Raw genomic sequence first — 27,340 nt, forward strand, 5'->3', positions numbered from 1 at the left:
GCCCCGCCTTCGAGCCCGGCAACGAAACAGAAACCGAAACACTCGGTCCCCCATCATAGTGGTTCCGGTTCCGATAAACCAACCACATCGACACCGAAGCACCAAGTAAAGGAAAGCTCGAAGTCGAAGCAGTCCATGTCGACACCGAAGCACGCTTCGGCGCCGAAAACACCCTCGACACAAGGGACATCTTCGATACCGAAGAAGTCGGATCCGAACAAAAATTCGGCACCGAAAATACAAATGGACATTTCAAAGAAAAGACACCTTTCGGAACCGAAAACTGCGGTACCGACACAGGAACACGGAACGGATCCTAAACAAAAGACTTTGTTTATTGACCCAAAGACTGGCAAGGTAGTCACAGAGCTACCTAAAAAGAGGAAACATGAACATTTGGACGACAAGGCTCATCCAAAGAAGAGAACAATGGGGACGAATACAACTCCTCCCCCTTCTCCCAAACCTCACACACCATCTCCGCCTATTCCTCACAATAGGCCAGATATTCCTCCCACACGTCCATCTACACCTACAACAGATGGAGAAAGTGACACAGGGGAGGGGGGACACCCTGGGGATGATGAGGACACAATCCCAGAGGAGGCAGACCCATGGGAGGAGTATAATGTGGGATCAGGTAATGATACCGACCTTGAGTCATATCCCTCAAAACCTTCACCTCCTGATGACAATACTGGGTTTGCACAACTCATTACTAGAGCAGCAACATTTCATAAGGTAGACCTACATACAGAACCTCTAGTACAGGACTTCTTATTAGAGACACTACCTACTGCACAAAGAACATCAGGAACACTACCAATGCTAAAAGGCCTTCTCAGTCATACATCAGAGATATTCAAAGACCCAGTGAGGGCTAGGGTATTGAACCCAAGAATTGATAAAAAATATAGGGCAGCTCCAAAAGACCCAATATACATTAAGGGACAAATTCCTCTAGACTCACTAGTGGTCACAAACGCTCGCAAGAGAGCAAACTCTTTATCTACGGGAGAAGCGCCACCTCCTGACAAGGAGTCTAAACTAATAGATGCCTCTGGCAAGAGAGTAGCATCTCAAGCGGCAAACAGTTGGCGCATAGCTAATACGCAAGCACTACTTGCAAGGTATGACAGAGCGCATTATGATGAGTTAGAAACACTCATCAAACATCTCCCTAAAGAACATCAAAAGAGAGCTGATCAACTTATACAAGAAGGGAAGTTAATTACTAACACTTCAATAAAGTGCGCCCTAGACGCGGCAGAAACTGAGGCAAGGTCGACAAATACAAGCATCATGCTAAGGAGACATGCATGGCTCAGAGTGTCAGGATTCAAACAAGAGGTACAAACCTCGTTACTTAATCAACCTTTTGATGGGAAAACACTTTTTGGCACAGGGACAGATGAGGCCCTAGAAAAAATGAAAAAAGATACAGAAACGGCTAAATCAATGGGAGCATTGCAGCAGCCGACACAAAGAGGTTCCTTTCGTAGATCCACCTATAGAGGAGGATCCAAAAGTACAGGTACAAACCAACAGCAAACCTCTTTTACACCTACATCACCCAGAGGTAATTCTAGAGGTGGATACAGGGGTAACAACAACAAGGGTAGAGGTCGCGGAAACAACAACAACCGCAACTCTCCAACCCCAAAACAGTGACTTCATAGAGCTTCCCCCAGACCATATAACACCGGTAGGGGGACGCCTATCACAGTTCCTACCTGTCTGGGAAAACATCACATCAGACAAGTGGGTAAGACAAATTATCCAACATGGTTATTGCCTAGAACTCACAGCTACCCCACCAAACATCCCCCCCAAACAGCGTCCAATGAAACAAGATCACCTGACACTGTTAAAACAGGAAGTAATATCACTGCTAGAAAAGCATGCCATAGAGAAGGTTCCACAGCACCAACAGGGAACAGGAGTATACTCACTATACTTCCTAATCCCCAAAAAGGATGGGTCTCTAAGGCCAATACTGGACCTAAGACCTCTCAACGCATACATAAATTCGGAACATTTCCACATGGTCACGCTCCAACAAGTACTTCCTTTACTGAAGAAAGGGGACTTTCTTTCTACACTGGATCTAAAAGACGCTTACTTTCATATCCCTATTCACAAATCCCACAGGAAATACCTCAGGTTTGTGGTAGAAGGACAACACTATCAGTTCAAAGTCCTCCCATTTGGTGTCACGACGGCACCAAGAGTGTTCACAAAGTGCCTGGCAGTGGTAGCAGCTCACCTAAGAAGACAACAAATTCATGTCTTCCCATACTTGGACGACTGGCTAATAAAAGCCAGGTCGCAAGAGGAGTGTCTGCAACACACACAAAGGACAATTCAGCTACTACACCAGCTAGGGTTCACGGTGAACTACACAAAGTCACACCTACAACCAAACAAAGTTCAACAATATCTGGGGGCTACCATAGACACAGAAAAAGCCAAAGTGTACCCCAACGCAATAAGAGTCCAAGCAATGCTTACAATCATTCAGAGATTTCAGCCACAACACTCACTAACAGCAAGAGTGTTCATGCAGCTACTAGGCATGATGTCATCCTGCATACTGCTAATACCATATGCAAAACTACAAATGCGTCCGCTACAAGAATGCTTAGCGACACAGTGGAATCAGGCTCAAGGACAGATTACGGATCTGGTGTTGGTAGACGACCGCACACACCGCTCTCTGAAGTGGTGGAACAGAACAAACATTACCAAGGGGCGGTCGTTCCTAGAGCCAATTCCACAGGTGACAATAACAGCAGACGCATCGCTCACCGGATGGGGAGCACATATGGACAAATACACAGTACAAGGAAGGTGGAGTGTGAGGGAAAAAACACTGCACATCAACTATCTAGAACTACTGGCAGTGTTTCTAGCATTGAAAGCCTTTCAGATACATGTTATCCACAAAGCAGTCCTGATCAGAACAGACAACATGACAGCCATGTATTATATTCAAAAACAGGGGGGGACGCACTCTCTCCAATTATCCAGACTGGCACAGGAGATTTGGAGATGGGCCATTCCTCAAAACATCTATCTGTTAGCCGAACACCTACCAGGAGTTCAAAACCAGATAGCAGACATCTTAAGCAGACAGTCGGAACAAATACACGAATGGGAACTGCACCAACAAATACTGCAGCCATTCTTCCAAAGATGGGGACAACCAGAGATAGACCTATTTGCCACTCATCAGAACGCAAAATGCCAAAGCTTCGCGTCCAGGTACCCACATCACCTGTCGCAGGGCAATGCGTTATGGATAAATTGGTCCAACAAATTTGCATACGCTTTTCCCCCTCTCCCACTAATCCCATTAGTGGTCAGGAAACTGCAACAACATTCAATGACAATGATACTAGTAGCACCCACGTGGGCAAGACAGCCGTGGTTCACCACGCTCCTGCAACTCTCACAAGTGCCACATCAAAAGCTACGAATTCTACCCATGCACCTTACACAGAACCATGGAGAGATAATGCACCCAGATCCAACTCAATTGAACTTAGCGATCTGGCTCCTGAAATCCTAGAATTTGGGTACTTAGATCTCCCCCCAAATTGCATGGAAATAATTAAACAAGCGAGACGTCCAACCACCAGAGCATGCTATGCAGCTAAGTGGAAGAGGTTTGCTATACACTGCACTAATAACAATATCAACCCTCTAGACGTATCAACAAGGGAGATTATTTGCTACTTGTTACACTTACAGCAATGTAATCTAGCGTACACATCTATCAGAGTACATCTAGCAGCTATAGCAGCATACCTACAAAACAGGCAGCGCATATCACTGTTCAGAGTACCAGCGATAAAAGCATTCATGGAAGGTCTTAAAAGAGTCATTCCACCAAGATTACCACCTACCCCAGTCTGGAACCTCAACGTAGTACTCACCAGACTAATGGGGCCACCCTTCGAACCTATGCATAGGTGCGAAATACAATTCCTTACATGGAAGGTGGCATTCCTTATAGCCATTACCTCACTCAGAAGAGTAAGCGAGTTACAGGCATTAACAATACAAGAACCATTCCTACAGATACACCAGAATAAAGTGGTTCTTAGAACAAACCCAAGGTTCTTACCTAAAGTAATTTCAGCATTCCACATCAATCAGCCAGTGGAATTACCAGTCTTCTTTCCAAAGCCACAGACGGTGGCAGAAAGGGCTCTACATACACTAGATGTTAAAAGAGCCATTTCATACTACATAGAAAGAACACAAGGTTTCAGGAAAACTAAACAACTATTTGTAGCATTTTCCCCAACACATAAGGGCAATCCTATCTCTAAAGCAGGCATCGCAAGATGGATTGTAAGATGCATACAAATATGTTACATTAAAGCAAAGAGAACATTAACTGTTCCTCCTAGAGCTCATTCCACAAGAAAACTAGGAGCATCTATGGCATTCTTAGGGAACATTCCCCTAGATGACATATGTAGAGCAGCAACTTGGTCTACACCACATACATTCACAAAGCACTACTGTGTTGATGTACAGGCTGCACAACAAGCCAGAGTGGGCCAAGCTGTATTAAAAACTCTATTTCAGACAGTTGCGACAGACACTGGTGACCACCGCTAGGGAGGTAACTGCTGTACAATCTATTCATAAATGTACCATCTGCAGCCCATATGCCTCGAACGGAATATGCTACTTACCAGTATGCATCTGTTCTTGGCATAGAGGGCTGCAGAGTGGTACATGCCCTCCCTGCCTCCCCGGAAACCTGTGTCTGTCCCAACATTATCTTATTTAGATACATTTACATGGGCATATCTTTGTGTACTACACTACACTACTCCATCTAACCCTACTATGGCAAAACAATCTAAGGATGGAGCCGATGCCCATGCGCACTAACACCGAGAGGAGGAGTCACCTATGACGACAAAGACTTCTCCAGAAGAAAAACAAAGTGCAATCATCCGAGCCCAACACCAGATGGCGATCTATTCATAAATGTACCACTCTGCAGCCCTCTATGCCAAGAACAGATGCATACTGGTAAGTAGCATATTCCATATAGAACAAAAGAAAGGAGATCTAAGTCTAACGGATATATATTATGAGAGTAAAATTCCTACAAGGAAAGAGTGGCGAGCAGAAAGCAGTGTTTGGTCAGAGAAGGGATAAATTTACAAGGCCAAGGAATGGAGGTTGGGGTGGCAACATTAGTAAGTATTTGTCCTTAATGCCTAGAGAATTAATTACTGAAGTAAGTAATGAAAAAAACAGGAGATTGATTTAGGACGGCATGACATAGAGAGTGGGGCAGTGCTTGTGGTCTTTTGCGTTGATATTTAGTAAACTCTACTGTTACAAATGTTATTCAAAGGCAAGCAGTGCAGATTAGTGTTTTTTTAGTTTAATATTAGTTTATTAGTTAATTAGAACCATAAACAGAATCACACAGTTAAAAAATGCATAACAAATAAAAAGTAAAATAGATAAAAAGCGGGTATGTCATACAACTAGTACAACCTCGACTCTTCACGCTACATACCCTTTGCTTTCTTCAACTTTCCTTCCTAGAGATTTTAGTCGGGATACCGAACACTAATCTATGTTAGATAAAAATTGACTAAACAGGAATCGATTGTTACCCTGATGTCTAAAAAAGCAAGCTTTCAACACAGATAACTAAAATATCCCTTAAGTAAATTATTATATGTATTTAAAACGCCTATAAGCGGGACTAAGGGAAGTATGAATATGGTGCCAGAAGGACTGTGAGACCCACTATTAAAAGCAATTACGCAAGAATACACTTCAATAAAAATACAGAAATAAATAAAGTAGTTATCTGAGTCTAACGGGATAGGAAACTACTAGTTTCATTCCCTAGCAGCCCGTCCTTCATAGTGTGCTAGGTTAACATTAGAGGTTTCCGAATTATTACAATTTAGAATTACATTCCGGGACCCCCTCCAGATTACACATAGCATATCCTATTAGCTAATCATTTTTTTTAAAACAGATCAATAACTGAGTCAGTCTAATGTTCAGCATGGTGCTGTTTGGGTCCATGGACTCCACCAGTGCATGCCTGCAGGACCTTATTCCCCGTTCAAGGATCTCCCGCCTTAATAGAAATCTTCGTTGAACCATCAAAGCAGGACAAACACAGACAATGTGAAGCAGAGATTCAGGCCCCTAGTGTCATAGATGGCAGGACTGGTCTTCACTTTGACCGAACATCCTCTATTTTGGCATAAGGTCTAGCATGGGTATTTCTCCAAATCTTAGGGCTAAAAACAACTGTTTGATCTTCCGGTGGTAGAGGGCAGCTAGCAGGGCTGATTCTCTTGGAGTGGAATACGATTTCAACACCAGCCACCCGTGGCAACGTTTTGACAGAGTTTCTTTGTCTGCCATCCAACTTTGCAGTTTTGTAGATTTATTTACAAGCTTCTTAAATAATTGCCCAGAGATGTTGGAATTCCAAAGGTAACCCAGATCAAGCATCGTAATACTGTTTTCTAAAAATGTCTTGTTAGCAGTTACCCCTTTGCAAGTTAATGTCGATCCAGACAAGATTTCCCAGATTGTTTTCTGCTGCTGCTCGCAAGTTGTAACAAAATTCTAGCTGGATTTGCGCCGGAGAAGCCGGCTTGGGGAGCCTAAAGATTTTTTTATCGGCTCTTATCATAAGTTTTTCTAACAAATGAGCATCATCGCCCAACATAATCTCCATTCCGTATATGCAAGGATTGGCAATAGTTTGGCTTTCAAAACTAATCCCATGGGCTTTAGATCGTGACCTTTAATAGATCTAGTCAGTGACGAGAAGATTATATTCTGAATAAGTGGAGGCAGACAAGTTTTCAATGGTATAAAAGAAAGGAAAATAAATTGAACAACAGATGTAATAAAGCCACTTGAATATCCAAGAACAGCCTTCCTCAGGTGTCTTTCAGGAAGCTCCTGATGCAGGAAACTACACTGCCCAATCCTGGTGCTGCTTTGCCAGCATAAAAGCAGTGCCAGGATTGGATAGAGTGGCCTCCCCCAGCGCTCCTAAGAGCCCTGGAGGCCTGCGATTTCTCTAACCCAGCTGTCTAAGACTGCGGGGTTAGAGAACTTTAAAATGCTCATGTCTGCCTGGCCGTCCCAAGATGGCCAGCCAAACAGCCAGCCCGACATCCGCACCTGAATTCCCCCGCCATATTAGTATGGCGGGGGGGACCGTGGCTGACTGAAAGACCGTCCGCCGCTTTTCCGCCCCGGTCGCCTTGCGGCCGGGGCGGAAAAGGATTAATATGGTGGCGGTGTCTAATAGACACCGCCAGCCATAATATGATGGGCCCAATCTGATGCCTTTCCGCCCGGTGCCTGCCGCTTCGTGTATGCAAATGCATGCATACATTTTTAACATTGTGGTGGGCGGTGCAGTGAGCACCGCCCGCCACAATGTTAAAAATGAGGGATGCGCACACCACTGTGGCGGGCGCATCCTAATGCACACATCGGGACCCCCGCCCTTAAGGCGGGCGGTCCCTCTTTCCGATGGTATGGCGGGCGTATCCTAATGTGGGCCTCAGTTCGGGACGGGTTGCTGACAAAATAAAATGATAATAAATAAACTTTAATACCATTTTATTTTTCAGCTCTGGGGCTTGTGGTGTGACACTCCTTCGCACAAATGGAGGAGCCACCCCTGGAGAAGTCACCGTTCTGTATCATTCAAAGTAGCACAGTTTGATCGTCAGCAGTCCTCCTCTGAGAACCTTACCCATGGATTCCTACCAATGTGCAGGATAGCTGCTCATGGGGGTGAAGCGGACTGAAGACCCTGGCGTGCAATCCCATGACATCACTGTTAAGTCAACCAAAACTTCAGATATAGAACTTTACAAAGATTTACACAAACACTTTTGATACTCATCTCACCTAAGCATTTCAGTCTATAAACTGGGTTTGTGAAAGTTTATTTAAGGAATGGTTTTGCTAATCCAAAACATTTATTCCATATATTGGTTCAAATTAAACCAAAAAGGAAATAGTACACACAGGAAAACGCATGGTGACCAGAGCCATACTTTCACCATCAGCCGAAGTAATCATTCAGTGTTCAGTTCAGTCCACCACCAATCTCACGTTCTCATCAATGATATGCATTTATTCAATATAGAAACAAAATTGTTACCGCCGTTTACATATGACAAATTACTGTGTTTGAGGACACAGTTCCCCTAGGTGAACAGTCCCTTGTTAATATTTAGTATTAGTAGTTATCTGTATGTTAACAAATCTTATATGTGTTTCTCTAGATGTGAGGATGTAAAGTTTCGCAAACCCGAAGAGAAGAGGAAGTATTACAAAGGTAATGGTGTTTCTTCTACATCTTTGTTCATCATTTGTTCTTTTGCTCTTTTTCAAGTCAACTTCATGTCAACTGCTCTGGACTCCCTTAAAGACATAGTAGCCCTTCCCGGCATCCAGAGGATACCTTGGCTCTTGCATATTAGGTCTTTGCTTAGGAAGCTGGGTCTGGGAAGTTTTTGGGCCGCACTCGTGACCCTCACTCCTGGTTCCAAAATGTCAATTAAATCGGTCTGTAGGCAGATGCTACATCAAGAAGTCATAGGTAGCAGTAGAGGTACACTGGCCCTGGATTTTCTGGAGTTTGAGTTGTCCCCCAGCTATGAGGATACGATTGACGAGCTCACTCCCGCTTTGGCTAGGAAATTGTTCTTACAATTTAGATACTAATCCCTACCCATTATGACCTTCTGTTCTAAATGGCCAAATGCTAATCATAAGAGCACAGGATGTTCAGAGTGCAAGGGGCCTAGAGAAGATATATCCACTTTTTGTTCTCCTGTCCAGCGTACGATGTCCATAGGAGAAAATGGCTACTACTCTTGTGAAGATCTTTGGGTGCTAGGAGCTACTTGGTTGCCAACAGGCTACTAAGATCTGACACTTCTAGGCTGGTGTTATTTGCCGTTGCAAGATACCTCCAGGCAGCCTGGCTATAACGGTTCAAAGTGCATCCGTGCTGTTGATGTTAGAACACCCATTGTGAAGCACTAAGTGAGGCTTGGAGGTCTTTTAATGTGTAAGGCTAGACTTGTCTCAACCCAGGGGATTGACTACAATTGGTAGCTGTGGGGAAATTAACAACACAATACTTTCCTGAAGGAATTTCACACACAGTAGAATGTTATCTTTTTAAAACTTAATTCATCGTACTATTTATTTATTAATTGAGCTATAGGTATTTTCTCATAGATATTGTTCTTAGGTGTTTTAAACACAGCTTTTATTCTAAAATCTTTTATGAATTGTTAATCTTTTTTATCCACTGTGTTGCTTCACAATCTGCACTACGCACTTCAATATGCTGGTTATCACCAAAGAATTAGAGTCTCCTCCTCCGGGTTGTATCTCAGTTTGCCGGATAGCATAACGGACCCATTTGGTGCTACCTTATGGTTTTTTTGAGGTTTTTGCTTTTCTGACAACTTCTTTAAGTATGTAGACATTTTATTGGGGATACTCTATTGGATCGATAAATTATTTGTGCTAAAGGATGTAATCTGAATTCGAATTTACACAAGTCTATTCAACTGTATCACAACAAACAGAGTTTTGTAATTGATTGTGTGTTTTTGTAATTATTTTATTTGTTCTTATTTGCTTTTTGTGGTTCTTAGAACCAAAATTGAGATGATGATGGTGATGAATGCTGCAGAACCACTACGCATGCAGTCTATAGGCTCTGAGTACTTGTACTGCCATCTCCTATGGACTTACAAGTACATTAAATGTGCCAAATAGGTGCAGTCCAATTTTATTATATTTAAAGGTAAGAGCACAAACACTTTAGCACTGGTTAGCAGTGGTAAAGTGCACAAAGTCCTATTGCAAACCAAAACAGGTTCTGCAAATGAAGGAAGTGAATGCAAAAAGTTTGGGGTGACCCTGCAGAGAGGGCCAGGTCCAACAGTTATAATCTGCAAAAGGATTATTTCTGAATAGTTCTGCTACTAAGGAGCAGACACTTGGGGGTCCATTAGGATGTAGGGCGGATCGCCAACGCCAGCCCGCATGGCCTGCAGGTGTCTCCTCCATCTTTACTGAGTACAAAGCATTTCTGATCAATCACACTACTGGTCTGTTACTAGCTTAAATAGACATATTCTAAGGGAAGGTTATTCAGCACATTTTTCCCAGCAAACTCTTGCCACTGTTCAGTGCTATCAGAGTTTCCCCTTTTTCGCTTCTATACAGGCCGTCCAGTCCTCTAGCATCTTTAATGATTCTGTTGCAGAACAAATAGTATTACTAATAGCACAGGTGAATTACTTGATTGTAATTGGTTACTTTAATTTTTGAACCGATTTCCCTGATACGCTTGCTCCAAAGATATGCTTTCTTCAATTAAATGCCCATACATTCAAGGTACTCTGACACTGCACATCTAAGGACCCTTGACATGGCCCTGATCTTTGATAGGGAAGACCAGATCTCCATCACCTCCCACCCCAAGCTATCTGGGTGGACTCATCATTCGAGGATCAAATCCAATTGTATCCCAAAATCTTGAACTCCCCCGTCTCTATCTAAGGAACACATTATCACCTGAGTTTGTATGTAAATTAAGATATCAGAGTTGGTAAAATTCAGTCAGGGCCCCCTCCCCATGAATTATGACCGTCTGTTGATGGCAGACGCTGCTGAGACACTTTCAGTGACCTATCTACAGGCAGCTCTTGCAGAATGCGCCACCCAATCTTGGAAACCACAGGCACTGTTGTTTATACCGGCAGAGACCTAGTGACAGGCGAATGGAGACAACATATTCAAAGGGATGAACCTGACAGATTGCAGTCCCGCCTTCAGGTGTATCACTGCTATTCCCCCATTCACAATAAAAAGAAGACCTACTTCAAAACAGTTAGGGATTTTGGTTGAAATTCTTGGTGCTTAAGAAGATAAGTCATAAACAATTTTTTTGTGCTTGTCTAAGGGGCTCATTACGATTGCGGAAAAATAGTCACTGCCGGGCTGGCGGTGGCGATCGTTCCGCCATCGTCATGGGATTTACCCGTGCCACATTATGATGGCGGTGGGTATCGCGGCGGACGGAAAGTCCATCCGCCGCTTTTCCGCTGGTAGCAATAGTCACGGTCAGCATGCTCACAATGGCGGCGCAGCCTAGAATGCTCCGCCGGCACAATTAACAATTATGATACCGGCGGAAGCCCGCCTTTCCATGGCGGTTGAACCACCATTGAAAGGCTAGCGGAGAATGTGTTCAGGGGCCCCATTGCAGGCCCCCCTAGTGTTGGGGGAAGGTATGGGTGCACTGAGGGGGTACCCATCGTACCCCCCTACATTTCACTGCACCAAGTGGCAGGCACAGTGTAGTGCCTGCCATGTAGTGCAGTGAAATGCTCTACATGCTCTTTTTAACATTGAAGCGGTGCTGCTGTCAGCAGCCATCGCCGCAATGTTAAAAGTGCGGAATCCGACCGCAGCGGTGGTGGTCCCATCATAATTGTATATGCGGGACCGCCGCAAGCATGGCGGTCGGACCCAATCACCGATATGGTGGCGGGCGATCGTTATGAGCCCCTAAGAATGAGGTCAGTGGTAAATGAATGCTGAAAACTGACCCTGCCTGTGGACAATCAACTATTTAGGAACTCCAGAACGGATCACTGACAAAATATCGAGTGACAAAATATCGTGTTCCCAAAATATCGACATCCTATCTTCATAATGGTAAGTACTAAACTATCTAAAAAAAATACTGTTGTTAAAAATATTGAGGTACAAAATATAGATTTTTTTTAAATGTACAAAAAATTATGTAAAATAAATTAAATAATACATATAACTTAAAAACATATTTTGAAAATTAAAAAGTGTTATTTATAAGTAATAAATGTAATGTAAAAATAAATTAAACATGCATATTTAAAATATAAAACATATATATATATACTTAATAATAATTAAGAAACAATTATTTTAATTAATTATAAAATGTTAGAAATATATAAAAATTTGTAAATACATATATGCATACACCTGTAACATAACATTTAAAATATATTTATATATATATATGTATATATTATAAATTAAAATATTTATTATTTTTTAAAACTACATTTGACACTACATTGAGTACAAACAGTAGGGAAAGTGTTGGATATCGGAGGTGAATAAATTACTATCCCCACTCCAGCAAGTGCAACAGTCGGGAAAGTGTTGGATATCGGAGGGGAATAATTTACTATTACCACTCCAGCGAGTGCAACAGTAGGGAAAGTGTTGGATAACAGATGGGTAAAAATTACTATTCCCACTCTTGCGAGAGCAACAGTAGGGAAAGTGTTGGATTGCGGAGGGGAATCATTTACTATTCCCACTCCAATGAATGCAACATTAGGGAAAGTGTTGGATAGCGGAGGGCAATAATTTACTATTCCCACTCCAATGAGTGCAACAGTAGGGAAAGTGTTGGATAGCGAAGGGGAAAAAATTACTATTCCCAGTCGAGCCAGTAGGGAAAGTGTCATATAGCGTAGGCGTAAAATTTACTATTCCCACTCCAGGGAGTGCAACAGTAGGGAAAGTGTAGGGTAGCGAAGGGGAATAATTTACTATTCCCACTCCAGCAAGTGCAACAGTAGAGAAAATGTTGGATAGCGTAGAAATAACAATTACTATTCCCACTCCAGCGAGAGCAACAGTAGGGAAAGTGTTGGATAGCGGCGGAAAATAATTTACTATTCCCACTACAATGAGTGCAACAGTAGAGAAAGTGTTGGATATCGTAGGGGATAAAATTACTATTCCCACTCCAGGGAGTGCACTAGTAGGGAAAGTGTTGGAATAGCGAAGGGCAAACATTACTATTCCCACTCCACCGAATACAACAGTAGGCTAGACAGTGTTGGCTAGCAATAGGGAAAGTGTTGGATAACGGAGGGGAATAAATTACTATTCCCACTCCAATAAGTGCAACAGTAGGGAAAGTGTTGGCTAGCGGAGGGGATACAACCAAACATTACAGCTATTGAATCCAAAATCCACAAACAAAATAAAAACAAAACTACTAAAAATATTTATCAATTAATAAATGAATATTAATGATCAACTAATGATAAAAATTTTTTAACTAAATTACATTCCACCCTCTACCCCAATAAACACCAAAACACACACCTAAAGATATTTACACAAGTTCCATAACTAATTTTACATTAATAAATTAATAACAACTAACAAGAAATCATTATTTTTAATAGTTTTTCTTCCTAACATTTACAACTTAACATTAATTAATAAATAGTTAATTACCTACCACCATATTCCCCTATAAATGACACCACCAATTTCATAAAACATGACACAATTAACACAATTAATTAATCAATATTAATTAACAAGCACAATAAAAACAATTAATAATAAATTAACATAATTAACACTATAAAATAACATTACATTAATATTATATTTTAAATATTAAAACATTTATTAAAATGTAATTGTGTTCCACCCTACTCCCCTATCAACCCACAACACAATCCTAAAAAAAGACACCATTAACATAATTACCAATTAATTAATAATAGTTAATAACCAACTAATAAATAATGAATAATAAATGAATCACCACAATTGACAATATAAAATATTAAATGCATGTATATCAATTAATACAAAATATTATTCAATTCATTAACTAAATTACTTCCCACCCTACTCCCCTGTAAACCCACAATCTGCTTCTAAAAAATAACACAATTAAAATAATTAACAATTAATGAATAATAATTAGCAACCAGTTAATAAATAATTAATAATACATTAATTCCCATAATTAACATTATACAATTATAAATATATAAATATTTAATTAATAAAAAATAATTAATTAATTATAATTAAATTACTTCCCACCTTCTCCCCTATAAACCCACAACCCGCTCCTAAAAAAGTGACACAATTAACATAATTACCAATTAAATAATAATAATAAACAGCCAATCAATACATAATTAATAATAAATTAATTTCCACAATTAACAATATGAAATATTAAATACATGAATATTAATTCATAAAAAATATTAATTAATTAATTATAATTAAATTACTTCCCACCCTGTTCCCCTATAAACCCACAACCCACTACAGAACTAAAATGCAAAATGTAATTAAAATAAAATAAATAACTCCTAAAAATTATTAATACATTTATTATAATTAAATTACTTCCCACACTATTCCCCATAAACCCACAACCTGCTACGGCACTAAAATGCAAAATTGACATAAAATAAAAATAATAACTTCTAAAAATGTAACACATATATTAAAAAACAAATGCAATCCTTAGACAAAAAAAGAACACATACATTTAAAATACATAACTAACTAAAACACGATATTTTTAACAACTATAGTTTTGCAAACGATATTAATAACTTTTATATTTTTTAAAACAATATTAATGACTTCGAGATTGTTAAACACAAATTACCTCTCCTCAAGAAGTGTATGAGCCTGTTGATTTGCCAATTTGTAATAGTTGTGCAGGGACATTCACAATAAAAGATATGAGTGTAGCAGTCACTGATGAATCTTGTAGACTCGCCACAGACTGAACAGCTCACTGATGCTTCTCTTTCAGTAGGGACAGCACAGTTATGTGTGACAATATTGACCAAAACCTGAGAAGCAAGTGCTGAAGTAGGAAGAAATGGTTGGGATAATATATGTTTATACCCCTCAGCTTGGCATGTATAGATGAAGGATCGCTGATGATAGGCCCAGGTTACAGTAAAGCTAATATCAGCCCATTCTGTTGTTCCTGTGAGGGGGCTTTTTAAGTACGAACCTCTTGACTGCTATGTGCTGCATGTCTTGCAGCATACAGCAAGACATGCAGCATGTTGCACTTGCAGGAACAAAGATGTCCTTAAGTAATGACTTCCAGAATGGAGGGTCACTGTACATACATCAGTGGAGATGACTGACCTTTCAAAACATAAAATTGCAAAAGACCCTGTGAAATTGTAACTAACACATTTACTGTGAGAATACTGCTAGGGGTGGGTCTTGTAGTGTTTCCCACACACCTCTTGACTTTTGGAGGCTAGTAGTGAGGGCGGGACTAGCCGTTGCGGGCACCGGGCAATCCCCCAGTGCGCCACAAGGGTGGGGCCGGTTTTGGGCCCCTGGGGTCCGTTTTTGTTACAGGGCCATTTTTGCAGCTTAGCTTAAAAATTCGCCCTGTAACAAAATCGTCTGAAAACCGGCCTTGGCAAACAGCTCCGTCACACCCTCAACCTCCCCCGGGGGGGTGGGGCGGCCGAGCACTTTGCCAGGGCCGGTTTTGGTTCCCAGTCCGGCCCTGCTAATAGTGAAAGGATTACATTGGATCCTGCATCTAGAAGGTGGGTTCTTGAACAGCATCTTAACTGCTCTGAAAAATAATCCAACTTCCTCCAGTTCTGTCTTGGATCACACTGTAATCATGTACGCCTCCGAAAGTGATTACAGACAATACAGAACTCTGTGGCCAGACTCATCCTCGACCTACCCAGATGCACCCACCCACCTACACCTCACCTCAAGAAGCTACGCTGGCTCCCAATCCAGAAGAGATGCCAGTTCAAGATGCTGACCCATGCAAACAAAGCACTACATTATGAAGGACCAGCATTCATCAACAAATGCATGACCTTCCAAAAACCGACCAGGCACCTACGAGCCGCCTCCCTCTTCCTCGCAGCCACCCCCCAGATCTGCTGAGTCAACAGCTCCTTCTCACACTTAGCGGCCAAAGCCTGGAACAACCGTCCCCTGCACCTCAGCACCGCCCCATTGCTCCAGCAATTCAGGAAAAAACTCAAGACCTGGCTGTTCGAATTAACAGATCACCACAAAGCAGCTAGCAACTCCAGCACCTTGAGAACCTCACGGGTGATTTGTTGAGCTTTATAAATCCTGACTGATTGATTGATTGAGATCTGGTTATTGGAGCCTGTCGGTTTTACCTGGTATTTCTATTTTCTATTTGTAACTGGGCAACCGGATTTCAACCAGAAGATTGAAACTCTTTAAGAATAGAAACCATGTAATATGTTAAGGTATTACAAATCACAAAATTAACGACTTCTAAGAAATGCGTACAGCTTAGAGAAACATCATGCCCTGAAGATTTTTTTCGCTTTACCGCTTTAATTTGGAAGACTGAGAAGGGCAGAACATTTCTGCATAGTTTATTTTGCCACAAAATAATAATGAAGAACATTAAATAAATTGGGTAGAGAAATTCTTCAGTATAAATATTTGAAACATTTATTCATTATATGACAGTAGCCGATGATCATTTAATTGAAACATGTAATAACAGTTTATCTCTGAACATAACAAGCAATATATAGAAAAAAATGAGCTATAAAACGTATGAAATAATAATGAGCAGCAAGCATCATTGACCACTGAAATTAAATACTAAATCAAAAGCGCAATTTAGCTAATTAAAACATAAACAACAAATGCAAAAAGGAAACGTAATGATTTCAAATAATATTTTTTTTAAGTAGAAAATGTACTCCTCATGGGTTTCCTCTTTTGTTTAGAGGATGTTTCTAACTTTTCTCAGACTCATTAACATTCTGTGAAGTATTTAATTTATTAACATATTAGAATCTTTTGATCTATTAAGGACTCGCATTTCAAAAGTATTCCTAATGCACCATTGTTACCTATGCAGATTGCCCACAAGGCAGACAGTCTATCTGACTCAGTGGAAATATAAATTTACAAAAGTAACTTTTCTTTATTTTAACTGTGGAGAAACCTTTCCCCCACCCCATTAACATGGGGTGTTCCCTTCTCCACCTTCATGCAGGAATATCTTCTGTGTGCTCTCAAAGTGGGAAGAGACATCTAAAGCGTTTGTGAGGAATACCCACAGCATTTGTACTGACAGGAATCTGTTGTGGCTGCCTGTTCTAACATGAACAATATTGCGAACTTTGGGGCATATTATCAAGGGGTTTTATCTCCGCTTTTTTGGCTTTAAAAGCCAAGAAAGCGGAGATAAAATTATCTCCCTATTACCAAGCTGTCGCTAACACCAGTTAGCGACAGCTAATAGGAGATAGCGACCATCATGGGCCCCACTTTGCATGTCAGTGATATTTATCACTAATGACATGCAAAGTGGGCGTGCCAAGATGTTAGCGACTGGAAACAGTCGCTAACATCGCTATCTCCTATTACCAACTTTTGGAGATATTCGCGCTAAGCGTGAATATCTCCAAAAGCTAACACCTGCCCTGAGCAGTTCTTAGACATGTTATCCAATGGGAGGGGATAACATGGCTAAGAGCATTTGCTCGATAATGCATGAATATCGCTGACTTTTCAGCGATATTCATGCATTGCGTCCGTTTTTTATCGCATTTGCGATAAACCTTGCTAATAGCAAGGTTTATCTGCGATAAAAATCGCCGATTTGCGGCGATAATTTTTGTCTCTAAACAAGTTAGAGACAAAAATTATCGCTAGTTGTTGGTAATATGCCCCTTTGTTTCCCACCATGAAGCCTACTTCTGAAAGTAGTGACGTAACCAAACTTGAGGGGGCCACTTGCGAAGATCTTGGAGGTGGTCCCCATACTCTGGACCTAGACAGGAGGACTCAGACCTCGGGCCTGTGGCTCGTGCACGGGGCTGGACGGGGCACCCTGGAGCTCAGACCCCCGCTCCATGGGGGCTGTGGGGGCTATTGTTATGCCACACCCATGACCCATACTTCTGAAAACAGTGGCGTAACTAAACTTGAGAGGCCCCCTGCAAAGTACATGAAAGGGGGCCCAACGCCCTGGACCCAGTCTGGGGCTCTCAATCCAGGGGCCTGCCGCCCGTGCACAGTACCCCTGGAGCTCGACCCCTCCCCCTGCGCACCGTGGGGGCTATTGTCTGAAACCTGCTCCATTGTTGGCCTTCGTCACTTCCTCTGAACCAAAAAAGGCAGCATCAACCAGGAGGTCAGGGTAGAAGGCCAGGGAGGGAGCACTTGTTCCCAGGAGCACCACAAATTAGCCTCCCAAAGGAAAAGTGAAAAATAGACCCTGCTCAGGAGTATTCCAAAAACAATCATTGGCAAAGCCAATATGTCTGGCCTTGCCTAGAACATTTTAGACACAGTGGTTAACTGATAATTCCCAAGGTTATTCACTCGTCAAGAAACTCCCAAATGTGGCTTTTTAATAAGCACATCATGAACAATTAGAAGACTTTGAGACCAAAATTTTAAAAAGTCACAGTCTGTAACAAAATGTATTTAAAGTGCTTAGAAACAGCAACAGTATGGTATGTTGTGGTTTAACAAACAATAGCTATTATTAATAACCCACTGTGTGCCCATTAATTTTATTTACAACATGCTACCCCGCTGTTTATAACATTTGCCTGATAAAAGTTAAGTTTATATGAAAGGCATATTTATGCAAAAAATAATCGGGCAAACTTGTTCAAAGGAAATAATGAAAAGTAAGACATGAAACAGTTTGGCAATGCAACACTGTTACTTACACATGTTGCAAAGACGCATGCCACACATAATTACACATAACTTCCTCCTGCTTGCAGAATATTTCCTTTCCAGCTTTGCCACAACAAAGTATCAGTAAAAAGTTCAGTGCTTTTGATGCATTCTCATACTCCAGCTGTCTAGTCAAAAACTAGACTACTGTGCACTGCCCAAATGCCATCATTCAACATGATTGGCAGTGTAATTGACAAATGCCTCTCCTGTGGGCTGAACCAAGACAAGAGAGGGGCCCAACTAGCCAATACCTGAAGAGGGCTGACCAATTCACTCACTGCATGCATGCTTTTGTGTGGGGTTTTAATGGCACTTCAACAGACCAATAGTAGTAGCAGACTGACTGAAGCCCCTTTCTGTGTGCTTTGGTGGAATAACGAGTGATGACTTGTCCGCTGTGGTTTGGCAGCACGGCAGACCAATTGGCATTTTTTTTAGTGTTTAAAAAACAGACCCCTTAAAACGAAGGTTGTATTTGGAAGCTAAAAAACAAAAATGTCCCTTCTTTGCGGCGAGCATACTTTTATTGCATTAGTGATGTTTTTGCGTTTTTTCCTTTCTGGGATCACTAAGTCTACACAGGGGATTTGAACTGGAAAACAAGCCAGCGGGCGTGGTGTCAGAGGACCACCTGAATAGAACATCTCAGACTGCATTTTTCCAGCATCTATATCAAGAATTCCCCCTTGACCTGTAACTGTGCTGGGGTTGCTAGATGTGAGTGACTAGGAAATTTGTCAATTTTTTGGCAAATGTTGCTCTACCAACCAGCTCTAATGTCCTTAAGACTCTGATTCCACAGATTATATGTGTGACTATATATTTAAAGATAATTGTATAAGGTGGGGAGCATTGAAGCTCTGGAAAAAAACAGTATAGGAATTAGTAGCAATTCAAGTTTCTGTACGCTGGGAAGATGCAGATGGGCATGTTGTTATAGAGATGAACGAATGCAAGAGGCTTTTATCAGCGACTGATGCTCTGGGTCGTGGTGCATCTTGGGTTCTTCTCAGTTTTCCGGGACCGATGGACAGAGAACTTGCATGGGCATCATGGGCTTACTTGTTTCCTAGTCTTTTCTCTGTTGCTTATCTGCTGTAAGGACCCAGCCTTTTGATCCTGTGTAATATGGTCCCTGTAAAAAATATCTAATCCCACTTGAGATAGAGATGCATTGTATAAAAATAAAATATGAAAAGTGTGCAACTTTTGGAGAGTTCCGTGACTTATGTGCTTGATTCAGCAAACCCAACACCATTGATTACTATTGATAATGTATTGGGGCAACAGCTTTTTAGGTTATGTGCATGGTTCCTGCATTTTGTATTCTATACTTTAGATAAGGAGCTGGCCTTCAGCCTCCTTCAATCATTACCTTATTTTGCTCTGGAACCTTCAGCAATAGTTTTGAGACACTGTGAATCATTTCTTTTGTTGTGCAGAGTATATTTCACTTCTTGGCTCAAACTGCTGGAGTATTTTTGTCTCACCATTTTTCTATTGGCTGTTTGAGTGTGTGCTTTCGCCACCATCGAATTACACGAGGGTCTTGTTTTACATCTGGAATCAACTGACCAGCAGCCTGGTGACTCTGGGGAGCAGGTGCTGGCAAACACTTCTGAAAACTGGGTGCTACAAACAGTAAATCGACTCTTCTTTTTATAGCATCCATTTTTAGGTCGAGCCTAACAGCAGCGCGCATGCGCTGCTTGCTCTGCGAGGCATGCAGTAGTCGAGTATGCTGAGTAAGCCTCGCCCATACTTTTCATTGGCTAGTGTCATTGTGCTTGGTAAATACTGGCTTCTGATTCATTATGAGGCTTGTTAGTGCTTCCTTGTTACCGCCTTGTCGCCATTTGTTACCACCCATGACGACTGGACCTTTTACTTGGCTCTGTACACGGTCGGCTTTATCTAGGGGTCAGCACTATTTTGTTTATGGGCACATATGGGAACAATGGCGGATGTTATTTTTTTGTATTTGCATCTTGAGAGTGGCGCCCGCTTTAGGGACACCGCGCTCAGTTCATTTATTTATTTATAATTAACTTTCATGTAGAGCACGGCATCCACTTCTGGGACACCGTGCTCTGTTTATTATTATTTTTTTTTAAACTTTCATAGTGAGCACGGGGCCCTCTCTAGGGACACTGCGCTCTGTTTATGTTTTGTTTTTTACTTTAAAACAGAGCGCGGCGTCGCTTCCAGGACACCGTGCTCGGTTTCTTAATTTTATTTAACTTTAACACTGAGCAACATCGCCCACTTCAAGGGCACTGCGCTCAGTGTTAAAGTAGAATAAAAAGTAAAAACTATGCGCGGTGTTCTTGAAGTGGTGCCTCGCTCAGTTTTAAACTTAAGACCTGGAGTGCGTCTTTTTGTTTGCTTTTCTCCCCTTTCTTAGTACATCTTGGGTCCTGTTTAAAAAGAATGGGTGTGAGCAGCAAGGGCGTGCCATTAAACAGAAAACGTATTTTGTCCCAAGAATCGTGTAATGCAGTAGACGTACCCACCGAGTAGCGCGTTGTGTCTGCATGGGGATTTCCAGTTAAAGTCCAGCCCTCTTTTATAAGAGCCACCCTCGAGTGCAAGTCATCACACTCTAGTTTGAGATTAAAACCGCTGGACTCGAAGCACCCAACTCTATTCCTATCACAATATATTATCGCTTTGTGCGGTGCAATTCGTATTTCATTCATTTTGTTTAGCACGCCGCATTTCATTCCTATAAATTTGTGTATCACTGATGTGCATGTTTGTTTCCTTTTCCCTTTTTGCTCAGCTGCAGTGCAGATTTCTCATTTGCAGTGGTTTGCTAAAGCAGCCCTGACTGCGGGTTCCTTGCATGGGCCCTGTGCAAGGATAGGAATAGGCCCCCTGCATCTGTTTGAGCCACAATATACAGCAGAGAGACCCCTCAGGCCTCTAGGCCCCAGTGCCACTGCACCTGCTGCACCAGTGGAAGCTACGTCCCTGAGCCTAACACGGTCTGATGTTTCCTGCTGTGGCGGAAGGAGGCTGGACAACCAGTACCATGGCAACGCCCTGACTCTATCTTGGCCTGAGTGAGAGCCATGGTGGCTGCAGCTCCCTAAAAGCTCTCTCACTGCGGTGCTAGAATCCAGCCCTATGTGTTAAAACGTTAAAAAGAGAGAGTAGAAACTTATTTTTGTCCCATGCAAATTAACAGCTCTTCAGAAAAGGTATGTGGTTGCTGGGGGACAGATTTTCAATATTTTACCTCTGACGCATGGAAAATAGTGGCCGGAGAGAAAGCTGGGGAGAGGGTGGGTGAAGGGCCGTTCCTACCAAGTACGCGGTCTATTCTGTATGGTTTATACTTTTTCAGGGGCATCAGGTCACTCATTTAAAAAAACAGTATTCCCAAACTGCATTTTAATAATCTACCCCGATAGTCTAGTCAGGACTTTAGGTGGGCCAGGTCTGAGCACCGGCAGTTTTTTGAAGGGAGACTCGAAATGGGTCTCTATCGGGCTCTATTTTGTGCCCTGGCACAGGCGGTCCCTTTTTTTCCCGGACTGCAGTGACAGCAGGCACATCGATGTGCGCGTGCTCACACTGCTCACTTCTCAATAGTAGAGAAGTTACGGCATGACGTCATGCCAAGTGCGTGTTGTAGTGGAAGGGAAACCCTGCAAAGAAAGTCATTTTCTCTCCGGATTTCCCTTCTCTTTTTGAGAACTCCGGAACAGCAACATTGTTGTGGTGTCACCAGGGCTTTAAGTGGAAGCGTTTTCAATATTAAATACAACAAGCCATAGTTGCTGCTTATTTGTCTTATGCAACTAACAACCACTGACAAAGCCAATAGTCCTGACTTGTTGTGGGTCTGATGTTAATCAATCAATCAATCAATCATGCCATTTGTATAGCGCACTACTCACCCGGGAGGGTCTCAAGGCGCTTGGGGGGAGGGGTATGCTACTGCTCGAACAGCCAGGTCTTGAGTTGTTTCCTGAAGGCGAGATGGTCCTGGGTCAGCCGAAGGTGGATGGGGAGGGAGTTCCAAGTCTTGGCAGCCAGGTAAGAGAAGGATCTTCCTCCGGCGGTGGCTCTTCGGATGCGTGGTACGGCTGCGAGGGCGAGGCTGGTGGACCGTAGCTGGCGGGTGGGCGTGTAGAAGGTCAGGCGGTCGTTGAGGTACTTGGGGCCCAGGCCGTGGAGAGACTTGTGTGCGTGGGTGAGGAGCCGGAACGTGATCCTCTTGTCGACGGGGAGCCAGTGCAGGTTCCTCAGGTGGCTGGAGATGTGGCTGCGTCGGGGGACATCCAGGATGAGTCGGGCGGAGGCGTTCTGGATGCGCTGGAGTCTTTTCTGTAGCTTGGCTGTGGTTCCGGCGTAGAGGGCGTTTCCGTAGTCCAGTCGGCTGGTGACGAGTGCCTGGGTGACAGTCTTCCTGGTCTCGGTCGGGATCCAGCGGAAGATCTTGCGAAGCATACGCAGGGTGTTGAAGCACGATGAGGAGACGGCGTTGACTTGTCTGGTCATCGAGATGGAGGGGTCCAGGATGAAGCCCAGGTTGCGTGCGTGGTCGGTTGGCTTGGGTGCGGTGCCCAGGGCTGGGGGCCACCAGGAGTCGTCCCAGGCGGAGGGCGAAGATCCCAGGATGAGGACTTCCGTCTTGTCCGAGTTCAGTTTCAGGCGGCTGTCCTTCATCCACTCGGCGACGTCTTTCATCCCTTCGTGTAGGCAGGTTCTGGCGGTGTCTGGGTCTCTGGTGAGGGAGAGGATCAGCTGGGTGTCGTCGGCGTAAGAGATGATGTTGAGGTTGTGCTGGCGTGCGATGGCTGCGAGAGGTTTCATGTAGATGTTGAAGAGGGTGGGGCTTAGTGAAGATCCTTGCGGGACGCCGCCGATGACTTCGGTGGCCTCGGCGCGAAACGGGGGGAGGCGGACTCTTTGTGTTCTTCTGGCGAGGAACGAGATGATCCACTCCAGTGCCTTCTCTTGGATACCGATGTTGCTGAGGCGCTGGACTAGGGTGCGGTGGCAGACCGTGTCAAACGCAGCGGAGAGGTCCAGGAGGATGAGGGCCACTGTTTCCCCCTTGTCAAGCAGGGTCCGGATGTCGTCGGTGGCTGCGATGAGGGCGGTCTTGGTGCTGTGGTTGGCTCTGAAGCCGGACTGCGAAGGGATCCGTTCGTCTCGAGGAAGGCGGTCAGCTGTCTGTTGACGATCTTCTCGATGACTTTAGCAGGAAAAGGGAGGAGCGAGATGTGGCGGAAGTTTTTGAGATCGGTGGGGTCCGCTGTAGGTTTCTTCAGGAGGGCGCTGATCTCGGCGTGCTTCCAGCTCTCCGGGAAGGTGGCGGTGTTGAAGGAGGCGTTGATGATGTTCCGGAGTTGGGGTGCGATGGTGGAGTCGGCCTTGTTGAAGACGTGGTGTGGGCAGGGGTCGGTCGGTGATCCGGAGTGGATGGTGTTCATCGTGCGGGCTGTGTCTTCGGTGGTCACCGTGGTCCAGGTGCGAAGGGTGGCGGTGGGGGGTGTTGGTTCGACGGTTGGGTGCGTGGGTGGGGCGCCGAAGCTGTTGTGGATGTCGGCGATCTTGCGGTAGAAGAACGAGGCGAGGGAGTCGCAGAGGTCTTGTGACGGAGTGATGTCGTTGGTGCCGGTGCTGGGGTTGGAGAGCTCCTTGACGATAGTGAAGAGCTCTTTGCTGTCGTGGGCATTGTTGTCCAGTCGTTCCTTCAGGGATTTCTTCTTGGTGGTGCGGATGAGCTGGTGGTGCTTGCGGGTAGGGTGTTTGAGGGCGGTCATGTTGTCGGTGGTCCGGTCGAGGAGCCAGGCTTTCTCGAGGGTGCGGCAGGTCTTCTTGGAGTCCTTGAGGTCGTCGGTGAACCAGGATGCCTTCTTGCTTTTGGGTCTGCTGGGAGGGTTCTTTAGTGGCGCGAGGTCGTCGGCGCAGGCGGTCAGCCACTGTGTGAAGTTGCGGGCTGCTTCGTTGGGGTCCGTTGTGTTGGCGGGTGGGCTCTGGCTGAGGGAGGTGGTGAGCTGGTCTGCGCTGATCTTGCTCCAATACCTGTGAGGTACCTGTTGCGGGTGGTGGTGGGTCGTGGATCTTTTGAAGCTGAAGTGGACGCAGCTGTGGTCAGTCCAGTGGAGTCCGGTGGCGTGGCTGAAGGTGATGTACTTGCTGGAAGAGAAGACGGGATCAAGCGTGTGGCCGGCGTAGTGGGTGGGGGTGTTGACCAGTTGCTTGAGTCCGAGGTTGGTGAGGTTTTCCAGCAGGGCGGTGGTGTTGCGGTCCTTGTTGTTCTCCAGGTGGAAGTTGAGGTCCCCGAGGAGGATGTAGTCAGTGGAGGGGAGGGCGTGCGGGCTGATGAAGTCTGTGATGTCTTCGCAGAATTGTGTGCGTGGTCCCGGGGGTCTGTAGACGAGGGTGCCTCTGAGGGTCGTCTTAGGGTCGGTGTGAATCTGGAAGTGGAGATGTTCGGCTGCGGCGAAGGAGTCGTTGGCGTCGGTCGTGATGCGGATGGTGTTCCTGTGGACGATGGCGATGCCACCTCCGGTCTGGTTGATGCGGTCCCTCCTGATGATCTTGTACCCGTCCGGGATGGCGATGGCGATGTCGGGTGCAGAGGAGGCGTTCATCCAGGTTTCCGTGAGGAAGGCGACGTCCGGTGATGTAGCGTCGAGGACGTTCCAGAGTTCCACGGCATGTCTGTGGACGGAGCGGGTGTTGATCAGGATGCACTTGAGGTGGTTGCTGCTGGTGTTTGTCTTGGCGGGTGTGGGGCAGGTTCGGAGGCAGGTGAACTTGCAGGTGCAGCAGGTGAAGGGTCCATGGATGCGTCTCGGGGTGGCTCGGCAGCAGGCGTGGGTCCGGCCGGCATTGAGTGCGTTGAGAGTGGCGGCGTCGTAGGTCAGTCGGGTCGTCTTGCCTCGGCGGGGAGGGCCAGGGGTCCTGGCGCTGGGCGCGGGCCAGGCGCGGACGGGGGCAGACGGGCTTACCTTTGGTGCACCTTCCGGGCTTACCTTTGGCGCACCTTCGGCGCTCAATCGGCGCTCCCGCTGCGCGCGTCCGCTGCGCGGTCGCTCTGGGGGCATCATAAGTAAGGAGCCGGGAGGGAGGAGCAGCTGGGTGGCGGGAGCGGGGCGGCGAATGGAATCACAGGGGGGCGGGGCCGCAGGGAGGCAGCGGCGGGAAATTCCAAGAATCAGCGGGCAGCGGGAAATTCCCAGGAGCGGCGGGCAGTGAGCGAAGGAATCTGCAGGCAGGAGGCGGCAAAGGCAGGCAGGAGCGGCAGCAGTAAGTGGGGCGACCAAGCCCTGTGGAGGGCTGAGCGGTTACAGAAACAGCAAAATATAAGTCGGGCGGCACACTATGCTAAGCACAGATGTTTAGCTTTGTTTTTTAAAGCCACGCCCTTAATTGCATTGGCCACTCCCATTTTAGAGACCCCCCAGTTTTCTCATCCCATTTAAAGCCCTGAGTCTAGTTTTGAATGGGACCTCCTTCCTGCGCAGGCACTTGTTTGAGACGAGAGCAGTAGAGAACCATGTGCTGTGTGCAGTTGAAACGCCCTTATCTTTTTGCACTGTTGATGTAAATAATTGTTGTGGTTTTTGCTTCGTTTCTCACTAGTAACTCTCATGAAATCTGACAACAAATGTGAAGAGAGCAAAACTCCACATATTGTTATCAATATAGTCGGAGTATGGCACATTCTTTGCACTACTTGTATTCAGTAAGCCGGTCGTGACTTTTTAAACACTAAGGGGCCCATAGGCTGTCGGGCGGATTGCCCCCGCCAGGCTGGCGGTAGCCACCGCCAGCCTGGCGGGGGCAATCCGCCCGACATCCTTCCCTGAATTCCCCCCGCCATATTAGTATGGCGGGGGGGACCACGGCGGAAGAAAACACCGCCCGCCACTTTTCCGCCTCGGTCGCCTTGCGGCCGGGGCGGAAAATGTTGAATATGGTGGCGGTGTCTATGAGACACTGCCAGCCATATTACAATGGCAAGAGTGCAATGCCGCCATGGAAAGGCAGGCGGTCTTCACTCTGGGGGCCCCCTGTGGGCCCCCAGAGTGAAGGTGAGTGGGGGGGTGCACACGGGGGGTACCTGTGGTACCCCCCTTCATTTTCATTTCCAAAGCGGCAGGCACCGCGCGGTGCCTGCCGCTTTGGAAATGAAAATGCTGTGATGTATTGTCAGCATTGTGGCAGGCGGTGCAGAGAGCACCGCCCGCCACAATGTTGAGAATACAGGATGTGCCTGCCACTGTGGCGGGCACATCCTAATGGCACCCCCGGGACCCCCGCCCTTAAGGCGGGCCGTCCCGTTTTCCGATAGGGTGGCGGGCGGGCAAAGCCTGCCCGCCATCCTAATGGACCCCTAACACTAAATTGCCCCAATCGAGGTTTTGTCAACAAAGCACTTGTACAAAGGCATGATTGGTAATAAAGCCCGGACTGACTCATTTTATTGTTTTGTGCAGGGTTTGCGTCTTGATGCCCCTTGGGGTTAAGTTATGCGCATTATAAGACACCCATTCATTCATTTACATATTGACACTGGCAGGGGTTGCACAATGGAGCAATACGGTCTTTTTTGGTCGGGACCACATGCCCCAGTTCAGTGTTTCCTTTTATTGGGCTTATGAGCTGCAGGTATTTGCTGAACAAAACAGAGGTTCTCCACAGCCCTTCTTGAACAATAAACAGCGCTGCC

The 27,340-nt window shown here is 44.9% G+C and overlaps 1 protein-coding gene across 1 annotated transcript in view; it reads left to right on the forward strand.

The window, feature by feature from the left end:
- The window catches only part of LOC144817842 (E3 ubiquitin-protein ligase TRIM39-like), a 158,966-nt gene that overhangs the window by 117,331 nt on the left and 14,295 nt on the right, over positions 1 to 27,340 (forward strand). Inside the window, exon 5 of the mRNA XM_078674701.1 lies at positions 8,322 to 8,374. Coding sequence (XP_078530827.1) covers positions 8,322 to 8,374 — 53 coding nt within the window. The remainder of the gene's footprint in view (positions 1 to 8,321; positions 8,375 to 27,340) is intronic.

Source organism: Lissotriton helveticus, chromosome 2_1 (genome assembly GCF_964261635.1).
Source record: "Lissotriton helveticus chromosome 2_1, aLisHel1.1, whole genome shotgun sequence".
Classification (NCBI taxonomy): Eukaryota; Metazoa; Chordata; class Amphibia; order Caudata; family Salamandridae; genus Lissotriton; species Lissotriton helveticus.